Below are 11,286 nucleotides of genomic sequence, written 5' to 3' on the forward strand. Positions count from 1 at the left end.
AGACATTTATGGGTCAGTGACATGATGCTCACTTTTCTTTGGAAGTGACAGATATTTACAGCTCTTCTTTGATGGCATGGTTTTACTTTCTGAATTAAAATTAATGTAGATATTTTTGGGGTGGCATAAGCCTTTTAACTGCCTCATTAAAAATAAAAAAGTAGAAAAGAAGAACATAGTTTGGCTTAATTTAAACAAAACTGCTTCACTGTTTGTAAATATTTGGAAAACTTTGACAAAGCATGAGTAGTTGAAAGTAGCAGAGTAGATTCTCTGAAATGTTTAGCACATTATAAAACATCAAATACTATTTATGAATTATGTTTATGAAATAATTATTGATATTTATAAACAAAATGTGTATTTCACGAATTCACACGTACATGCAATCACTGGGATAGGAACCAGAGAAGAGTAAGGTAATTGGTTGGTGGAGGGATGCTGAGAAGCTGTCACGGGACAGAGGTGAGAGACGGCTATATATACCAGCCTCCTCTTGTGCTGATTGGTTGGAAATAATAATTTACTAGAAAATGGTATGAAAGTTTCAAAACCATATGAAACCAACATGAATACAAAGATTGCATTTTTTAAGAACTTGGCACATGTGTTTTAAACTAGATTTCTAAACAAACAAACAAACAAAAAATGTAGACACTCTTATTGGTCACATGCTTCCCTTTCTTTCTTTTTCTTTTCTTTTTTTGGATTTCAAAATCAGTTGTCCCTCTTTTTCTCCCCCAAATGTTTTACAGAGTTTGACTCTGGCATTTGAGGGAGAACATGCAGACCACTGCCTCTTCACAGATCTCTGCTTCTGTCCTCATGCTTCACCATCCGTGAAAACACACACTTCTGCAAGCACACATACAAAGATAGAGCATAATTTTTTATGTTAAAAGCAGAACATACTGTATACAGACCCAAGAAAACTCAGACAAACATGCAAAGAATAAGATGTAAATACAGCTGGTGTCCACATTTATCATAGGAAGGTGTACCCGCCCCCTTTTCAGTTTAAGTCTTTCCAGCATTACTAGCCTAAGGCTTCTGGCTGAGATGCAGGTCTTACTGGACGCTCCAACTACACACACACACACACACACCTACACCTGCATCCAAAAGCTCCTCTCTGTCCACTATCAAGTAGTCTCAGCATGGGCTAGCTGTTTCCTGAGGCCCTTTAGAGGGTTTAGACGCCACACCTCTTCTCTCCGGTTACATCAAAGTTTGCACACTCTCTCCATACTGATATGCAACTTGCTATGTGTACATCTCTATGAGATAAGTAAAAGTGAAATTGTATTAAAAACTGTTCAGTATAGATTTTAATGAACTCATAATACATGAGTCTTTGATGGCAATGAAAGTGTGTCTGTAGTGGATTTTGAGTAACTTTCCCAAAATGGTACACTAATACCTGCAATGTTTAATTATTATTATTATTATTATTTTATTTAGCTAAATATGCAAAGTGCATGCTGCAGTCAGCTTATGCTCTGTAAAGCAGTTTCTGATTGGCTGTCAATTTTTTTTATCGTTCAGCTGTAAAGAATTGTTCTGAAAGTGATTCCAATGATATAGGTCCTCTGTCATTATCATTATAGTTGGTGTGGACCTCACCATTCTCATAGAATTAGAACGATAATTAAACTTTATAGTTATAGTTATCATCCTTGGTGTGAACAGAACTTAAAATAGTCTCATAAAATGTATTACCAATGGTGATCCAGGCAGCATCTATCCAAGACCATCAACCAATAGATATTCAGGTACAGATTTAGCGCTCACCCCTGAATTTTTGTTATATTGTGTTGATTACTGGCCTTCAATAAAGTTGTAAATAGTTTAAATGCTAATACTGTATGTTGTTGTGATAATAAAGGTTGTTCTCTTATAAAACCTTATGTTGTTGATGTCCCATAAAATTATTTTGGGGATGGAGGCACCACATTCAGGGACGTATTAGGTTATGTGGGGCCTCAGATGAAATCCCTGGTCCCTCCTGGTTCATGACCTGTCTCCCCTCTAGTAAAGGCCCTGACCACAATATGTTTCCATATGGGCACTTGCGCCTAATCCTCTTGTTATTGCATTGGGTGCAACTGACCCTTTTATCACGTGGATTGCTCCTGTGCGTTTTCAGTAATTGTGGGGAAAATGTAATTGTTGCTAAACTAACTGACACTGAGATGTTCGCCTGATTAATCTCTGCGCTGTCAGATGTAATCACCGGTAACTGGCAAGGGTAGAATATCTAATGGATAACGTGACAAAAACATCTGTGCGCCGATTGTAACGGTTTCGGTTGGCTTAAACTACGCGCTTCAAATATAATTTTGATGAGGCTTATACAATTAAATGAACTACTCGTTAAAAAACAACTTCAGTTATTGTATTGAGTCCTCGAATTCAATTAGTCTTCCATCGCTCACCTAATCTTTCGTGACTGATCCTTATATTGCATGTTGAGCTTCTCAGAGCGAAGTGGGAGTTTCTTAAACTAGACGAGGGGTGTGGAAAAGCCGTATCAGTGCCCACGGTGTCTGGGAGCGAAATTGAGCGCGCACCGGGAGCGCGCTTACCGGACTTCAGTGCCGCTCGGGGAGAGCGAGAAGCTTGGCTCACGAGTAGGTATCAAAACTAGACATCCGTCGCCCTCCGTCCGGTAAACTAGGACACCCTGGGAAACGGATTGAATTCCTTCTTCAAATCACAGCCAACTAGTTCCAGTTCGAACCACCCGCACGCGCCGCGCTTGAAGGAACATCTTTACCGCCACACTCTGTCCATATCCCGCTAACGGCTCAGGAATACAAAGTTGCATCATTTTTAAACGACTCTTCGGGACTGAACGCCTGCTATTCGTTTTTGACAGAAACATCAGAATATTTTTTTGTGTGTGTTTTGAGTGGCGTTGGCTTGGATATACACGCGCGCGTCGACTTGATTCGCGCCGTTTTTTCAGTCGTTTTTTTCCCGATACTTAGTGTGGAATATCTGAGGACTTTATTCAACGCTCCAGGAGGAAAGAAAAATACTTTGAATAACTTCTCATGGAAATTTGAGGCGTTGTATTTATTTATTATTATTTTCCTTATCAAGTACGTATGATATTACGATGTGTGTGGTGCGAGAGTCTTTGCCGCCCCTTTTAGACCAGAATTAGTGTGGTCCCGGAGTGTCTTCTCAATCTAGTGCACCCTCACTGTCCTTTTCTTCTTTCCCCCCAAAGGTTATCTGTCTATTTCCATGGAATAACTGGTCAAGAAAACGACTGAACGACAAGGTGTCTTGTTCCCCCCACCACCGCCTGTAACTGACAGGCGGTTTAAGGTTGGTTCTTCTCCGGAGAATGCTCAATGATCGATGGGGAATCATGAACAGCTCAACGGAACTCGAAGACGGACAGCGGGGCAAGAATCAGGTGCGTCCCCCACTCGCGTACACTTCGTAAAATATCCTGAATGTAGTTTTAGGATGAAACACAATAGCTACTCATGTGTGTGTTTGTGGGGTACAGAGAGAGCAGCGAATAGCACAATGAGTTGAGTGCGGCTTGTTCCTGTCACTCCGCATAAACATTCAAGGATAGAGAGAATGACGCAAACGCATGTATGTGTTCGGTAAAAGTGTGTAAAACTGGTTTATGGTGAATGCATGTTTTAATGGACAGTAGTGAGGTATAATCTGGCTTCAGTTTTGTCTATATATTTGTCAATGACATGAGTAAAGAACCCTTAAAACGGCCACACACATTCAAATACAGTGAAAAACAAAACATCAAAAGCAATGTCAAAACCAACACATAGCTGGATAAATACTCAAGGCTTGAGTACACACCCACACCATTACACAATCAGCTACACAGACTGTAGGGGTAGAGAGAGTAGATAGCGTTGTAAGTATTCAACTTTTTTTTTTCATCATCTCTGTCTCCATTCATCTCCATGTTTATTCATACTTTGTGTATATCTGTTATTTTGAAGATTAGACCAAGAGGGTTGAAGGTTATTCTGTGTCTCTGTATTTGGATTAAATAGAGTAGAGAGGAAAAAACAATAACCAAGTGATGTTTTTCTACATTGACTGAAGGTTTCTGATCTGATCTTTTCTGAGGTCTTTGGATTCAAGTAGCATTTTTAGTTTGCTACTATGTAATGGTGCCTTCATTAGCAGCATATATCAGGAAATGGCTCTAGGTCAGTTCATGCCATTCTGGTTCATGGCAGTTGTTTTTTATCCTGTAGGTTGGTTAGGCTTAGATGTTGTGCAGAAGTAACAGAATACAAATTTACATCAGTTTTAGTGGCAACAAAATGAGGATCTATTTTTAAGCTTTTGACATTTGAATTAGGCAAATATAGTTTTTAATCAATAAAGAAGTTCCCAGGATTTTCTCAGCACACACACAACTGCAGTGGTCGAGTGGAATTTATTGAGTCCATTTTTGCTGACAACTGGGCTTCATACATGCATTTTAAACTATTGACTGTTCCTCTGGAAATCCTACATGTTTCCATTGCACATTCACGCTGCCCTAAATTGGCGAACTTGATTTTTTTTCCAGTGTAGAAATTTTGAAAGAAAAGAAAATAAAAGTAAAAATCTCTAAACAGTCTAATGAAACACACACTTACAGTATATACACATGCCTGTATATTTATATCAGGACCAATGTCAGGACCATGGACAGCAACAACCACACGCCATGTGTCACATTCAGAACCATGGACAGAACCTGATGAGTCTGTATTTGGAGGAAAGAATCCTCCTGGTCTATCTAATTTATGAACTAGGCCTAACATTAAAACCAACATAACCACAAGAAAACTACTGCTAATGAAAAAAAAAAAATTATAATAATCTTATGGGCTTATAGGTACTACATTATATGGCCAAGTGACAATTTACCCTGGTCTCCCCATTTAGGAGAAAGTGTGAATTGAAATATTTAATTGGCTACATCCCAGGATAATCCTATTCCTAATGAGACTGTTAGACCGATAGATTGCTTGGTGTCTGTTGTGGATCTCCTAACTGAAACACCTTACTAAAAATAATGATCCTGAAATGAACTATAGCAAGAGTTTTTAAACCATTCCTGCACTGCACATTTTGGATGTCTCTCTTATTTAAAATGAGCAGTGCTGGGGAGGCTCCAGGAACGGTTTGAAAACCCCTTAACTAATGATCAGCAAATGTGCAATACAACTGCGCCATGCAGACTAGACAGACCAATAATAAACCTCAAATGAACAATGTGGTCACCCTAAACAGCATGCACAGATTTACAAACATTATAGGATGTACGGTACAACTGTAATGAAGAGGGCAGTTTACAATAGTAAGCTAAAAATACAGATAAAAAATGAAGAGCAGTGACGACTCACACCACCCATTCACGGATTGAGCTATGAATGACTAATGCTTTCTCCCTGTATGGGAAGAAGGGAGGAGACGGAGACATCAAGAGAAAAGTTGAGAAGGAAGTCAGGTTGGACCGGAAGGGAGTTCTGGGGATTCCTGTTAGCTTTAGGATATGCTGTATGGCAAACACACACACACATACATTTGATTGTGTTTTGTTTTACATTCAATTTGCATTCTACAGCATGGGTTGCTTTTGAAACAAATTCCATGTTAATGCTTGAAATGAAACAGTAACATCTCTTGAATTTGCTTAACATCTTTTATCTGTGTATGTGTGGTGTGTTGCGGAATATTTTCTCTGTATGTGTGTTTTTTTCTTCCTTTGCCTTTCTCATTTTCTTATTCTCCTCTTGGCCATTGTTACTCCTCTGCTTTCTTTCTCCCTCTCTTTCACTATTTGTCTCTTACCCTGCCTCACCCTATCAGACAGTCTCTTACTTCTTTTCTCTCCATCAGGTCAAACACTGACATTTTCGTCAATAGAGGCCTAGGGTGGCATGATCATTTTCTTTCTTTTATATTTCCTGTCCTGCCTTTCCCTTGAACCCCTTCTCACTTTCTCATCTATCCTTCCCCATGATGTTGCGTGCTCGCGCATACTGTATATATATATACACAGGGGATCGTGAGCTACGCACACATCACCCAAGATCACTTCAGTAAAGAATAGAGATTTGCCTTGGCCATGTTGTGCAGAGTATTGTGCCTTTGCACCCTGATGGAACTCAGTGAGTGCTGCGTTAGTACCTGTATTCTCTTCTCCTTCCCATCCACTTCCTGCTATGCATTCAGCGCCACATCTGACAATAGCCTCAAGCCATTAGCCATTGTTCTCTCACTTAAAAAATTATAAAATGGTGCTCTACGCCGTGCTTATAGTAATCATAAACATCTGTAGTGAAATTTTCATAAATTTAGGCTGAGTCATAAATCGCTGTTATGGGTGAAGCGTGTTGAAGTGCACTTGTTACGCAGATGAGAAACTACTAAGTGGCTTGTTTTTTTGTTTTGTTTTTTGCTGTTTTGGGGGAAGGGGTTTGCACTAATTGTGTGGATTTCAAAATGACTCACTGCATTCAGGACTACCTTTTCTATTGTAGATCAAGTTAAAAATATCTGTATGTTCTTAATTTTTGCCTCAACATGTACAGTGTCCTTCAAAGTTTGGAAACATCTCAGGATAAGTGGGGTTTTGAAGAATGTCAGCATAAATTCTTCATCATTTTGTGATGACTTTGCTTTGACTTGGTACAACACAAACCGTGCAAACATTAGAACATAGAAAAATACTAGAGCTATACTTAAAGCATCTTCAAACTGTTCTGATGGGACTGTTGTGTCCAAATTTAATTGGCAATCAGTCAGTACAGGCGTGTTTCCTCAATAATAATCAAAAAAGAAACTTGGGCCAAATTGAATACTGTAATCAGGCATCACAGCTGCAAAAGTGGCATGTTTAACTGCCTTTCTTCATTGTGTAATAAAAAAATATGCTGATACATTTCCAAACTTTTAGAGGGCACTGTACAGTGTAAAAGTCTTTGCTTTTCGGCATGTACACATACAATTTTTCTGTTTTAAGACGGTCCTTACTTGTAGGCCTACAGTTTTCATCTAAGATTTGAAATATGTACTTTGATACATTTGCTTCTGTTTTTCACAACCCAGTCTCATGACGAAAACGTACCTTGGGGAACTTTTTTGCAAGACGCAAAATGCGTACCAATAAGTAGATATCACTGCAGTTTCCAACAGAAGTGAATACTAGAGGCAGTAAAACAGCAAGCACTTTTAATCGTTTTCATACACAGTTTTGGAATTTGCGTCGCTTAACCAGTTCCATATGTTTCGCTTTCCATGCGTAAAAAGCTTTCTCGGTAGCTGAGCTGGCACGGAATTGGACTTAGGATGCAGAATCCTTGGGTACGAATCCCGCTCAAAGATGAGAGATAAAAAACAAGCTAAAATGGCATGGTTGTGTTTTTATGTCACATTCGCTTTTGTTCATACTATCCGGTAGGTTTAGGTGTAGTGCAGATGGTACATTATTTTAAAACGTCATGGAGCATTACAGACATAGCACCACTCAACAGACATTTCAAGTCAGAACTGCGGTGACACGTACAAAACCAACACCATATAAAACCAACATAGGCTCAATCGAAATACGTGCCTCTAAATACATTTCTGCAAAACTGAAAAAACTTACCTATACATATGAATCGCTGCAGTTTCCAGTTGAAATAAACACAGTAGGCAGTAAAACTCCAACAACTTTTATTCCTTTTCACACAAAGTATGATTTACAGGTCCACAGTTTCGATTAAAAAAGCCTATTTTTCGCACAATTACTTGAGGAATATTATGTTATACATTCAAAACAATTTTAACATGCTGCGAGATTTCAAAACTGACTTTTGAACGTTAGCATCACATATCCAGCTTCATATGTGTGGGTTTTCATTTTCAGTAGGTTTGTTCGGTAGCTCACGCAGTATGGAGTTGCACTTGAGTGGTGAAGAGCTCTGGTACGAAACCTGTGAAACTATACTTCGACAAAACAGTTGCATATAAGAAAGTTCAAATGGCACGGTTGCATCAACAAATGCATTTTTATATCAGTTTTGCATTTGTTAACACAGGTTTAAGGTTGGGTTTGGTGTAGGGGATATTTCCAACATGATAGATCATTAACTTTTAGCAACACTCCCCGGATATTTGAATTATAAACCGCCGCAATACGTACCTGAAGCAACGTAATAAAAACACAGCAATACGTGCCTATATCAACGTAAAAAAACGTGCCAGAGTCACGTATTGAACCCGTGTTTTAGCGCCACTCACTGGACATTTCCCTTTGAAACTGCCGCGAAACGTGCAGTAAGGTACGTAATAACGGTGTTGCAGAAATGTATTTAGAGGCACGTATTTTGAATGGGCCTGGGTTGTATAAAACGTACCATATGTACGTTTATCTGTTCCGGAAAAAAAACAACAACAACAAAAAACCCTGAACACTCTTTTAGCACCGAATAAGTCACGTAATGTACATGGCGCTACGTATTTTGTGTCTTGCAAAAAAGTCCCCCCAGGTACGTTTTTGTCATGAGGTCAGGTTGGTTTTTCCACTGGTTATATATTAAACTCATCAAAGAGGGCTGTTCTTGCTAATGCATGGAGAATCCTCATCAATGCTCCACTGATGTTTTTTGCCTTCATAGACTGTTTCAACGAAACACATAAAAACACACATACACACTCACCCAGAGTACACTTTGATTGGTTCTTCTGAACAGTAATGATAGGAAACTAATTAATACAGCACAGTGTCTGAATCATTCATGAGCAACAAAAGTGCTAATCTGCTTAGAAAGAGTGAGAGGAAGTAGGGATGCACTGAATGTTCGGCAACCAAAATTATTCGGCCGAAAATGGCAAAAAAAGTTATTTCGGTGGCATTAAACAATTAGTAAATAAACTGCATAACGTTATGTCTAGTACACACACGGATTGCATGTATTCTGACAGCGCTGCACAAACTCGCGACGCTATCTGCTTGTTTATCAGGGTTCAAAGTCCAAAGCGCAAGGAAAATCTGCTCTGAAACAGTGTTACTCGTCAGTTACTCAGTCACATTTTTATGAATTTTTACAAGGCATGTGACAATGCGATACGTGCAACCTATTCGTGATTAGACTCATTTATAAATCTGCTGTTGTCAACAAAAAGAAGCATTGACGTCTTCCTGTGCGTTTCTGCCAAAATAAAAGTTGAGAAAAATCAAGAACTCCATCAACATTCATAAATGTTAGTACTGTAATTTTACTGTTGTTCTGTAAAATAAAATAAAAAGCAAGACAATAATAATGATAATAATAATTACAACAGCTTCAAGAAGGGGGTCTGATGGGCAAAAAATATTATTTTACTAACTTATGGATTTTAAGTTAAATTGTGCTTTGTTGGTATAATGTCTGAAAAGAATGTAAAAAAATGTTCAGTGTTAAATATTTTTAAATTGTTGTTTTGTAATTGCTTTTTTCTTTGAAAACAGTAAAAAGCAAATTTTGGCTATTTAATTTGTGCAATAGTGAAAAAAAAAATAGCATTAGCATTAACTGTGTTCGGTTGTGCTGATGTGGTATAGTGGTTAAAGTTCAGAGCTGGTAACCAAAGCCATAAGCTATCAGCATTGTCATTTAACAACAGGTTGATTCCGGTGGTCTTTCCTAATAATTTTACTGTGAGTCACTTTTGCATTTCTGATAAATAACATATACACACTTTTCACACTTATAAATGGCTAAAATACTATCAAAATACAATCTATTAGGCTTTTCTTGAAATTTTAACCAAACATAATCTTGTGTCATCTTGTTAATGGTAACTTGTTTTCTCCGAATCCTGGGTAGTAAGGATGTCACACTGTATATTGGTAAACCTTTTTATATGTGTATTTATTAGTTTAGTAACACTGAAAACAGCACACAGCCAGTTTTAATAAATGTTTCTATGAATTTGTCACCACAGAAGTCAGCTTTGCATGATTTAAGCCACCTGAAATATAAAAAACAAATAATATAGTCTCTGGATAACTTGTTCTCTGTCACCATTTGACATTTACATTTTTCTTGTAGATGCTAAAACTAAATGGTGACGCACATGACAGTTTCTCTGACTGCACTTAATGCATGAATATTTAATGATTGGTTGATTGTTGCTAAACAGCTCGTTATCACATTTTAGCTTCACAATTCAGTGTTTTCTGCTATGGATCACAGTTGCATAACCCAGAGTTAAAATCTGTGCCATTCTTCTTTCAGAATCACAGATGAAGCTTTGTGCTGTGCTCAAGAGTTACCTATCACAGTATGAAAATTAGGGCTGCATGATAAATCTCATGTGATTGTCATGCGCATCTCGTCAGTAAAGCCGGTTCTGTGATTAGTAGTAAATCTCCATCACGTGCGTTCAGATGGACCAGCATTTAATACACAGAGCCGTAGTTCGCTGACTATGTATTGGCATTTTCCAATCATCTCGTCATCAGAGCCGTCATGCCCATTCATGCCCCCTCAGATTTCTGAGCCAAGTGGATTTTAAATGCATCTTCCACAAAAAATAGCCGAATAATATTTTTTATATTTGATACAATCACACCGGTGTGATTAGATTGTTCAGTGCGGCACAGGATCAGCTGCTAAATTCAAATCTGCGTTCGTGCTTTGGCTGGCGCTGAGCCAGAGGCGTTTGTACAACGCTGCATTATAACTAGGGCTGTTAATCTTTGGGTAGACAGCGAATCAATTAGATTTACGATTCATAGGTTTTCGATTCGATTCAAGAAAGATTTTTGCAAATTCAGAACGATTCAATTCGATTCGATTCGCAATTAAATTCGATTCGATTCTGCATTCTATAAGTGCATTCACAGGATTATTTAAATGCTTCCCCTAAATTCTTTAAATGCTTAGTCAGGGGGCAAATTACACAGCAGCCTTTATGGTTAGAGAACCATAGGTTAGAGAAAAAAACACTTTTGTCCATTGTTAGATGCTAGTTTAATGATGCTATGGCATGACATGGCATATGTAGAAATTTATGTAAGCCAAGATTTAAAAAAAGAGCTTTAAAAGTATTATGTATGGGCTAACATTTTGTCAAACCAGGGGCGTAGCCATCATTTCAGAAGTGACAGAAATGTCAAATACAATTATTTTATGTATGTATGTATGTATGTATTATTATTATTATAATTATTTTTTTTTTTTACAAGGAATTATTTTCTTCTCTCTTACTTTGAATTTGCTATAAGAAATCAAATACACTTCTGGACAATAATCAATCAAATCA

The 11,286-nt window shown here is 38.0% G+C and overlaps 1 protein-coding gene across 2 annotated transcripts in view; it reads left to right on the plus strand.

The window, feature by feature from the left end:
* Positions 1-3,318: 3,318 nt before the first annotated feature.
* Positions 3,319-11,286, plus strand: part of fibcd1b (fibrinogen C domain containing 1b) — an 85,935-nt gene continuing 77,967 nt past the window's right edge. For both annotated transcript variants that reach the window (XM_016551560.1, XM_016551561.1), the window contains exon 1: positions 3,319-3,427. In XM_016551560.1, coding sequence (XP_016407046.1) covers positions 3,356-3,427 — 72 coding nt within the window. In that variant the 5' untranslated portion in view covers positions 3,319-3,355. The remainder of the gene's footprint in view (positions 3,428-11,286) is intronic.

The sequence above is a fragment of the Sinocyclocheilus rhinocerous genome, unplaced genomic scaffold (assembly GCF_001515625.1).
Source record: "Sinocyclocheilus rhinocerous isolate Xijiao unplaced genomic scaffold, SAMN03320098_v1.1 scaffold6186, whole genome shotgun sequence".
NCBI classification, from domain to species: Eukaryota; Metazoa; Chordata; class Actinopteri; order Cypriniformes; family Cyprinidae; genus Sinocyclocheilus; species Sinocyclocheilus rhinocerous.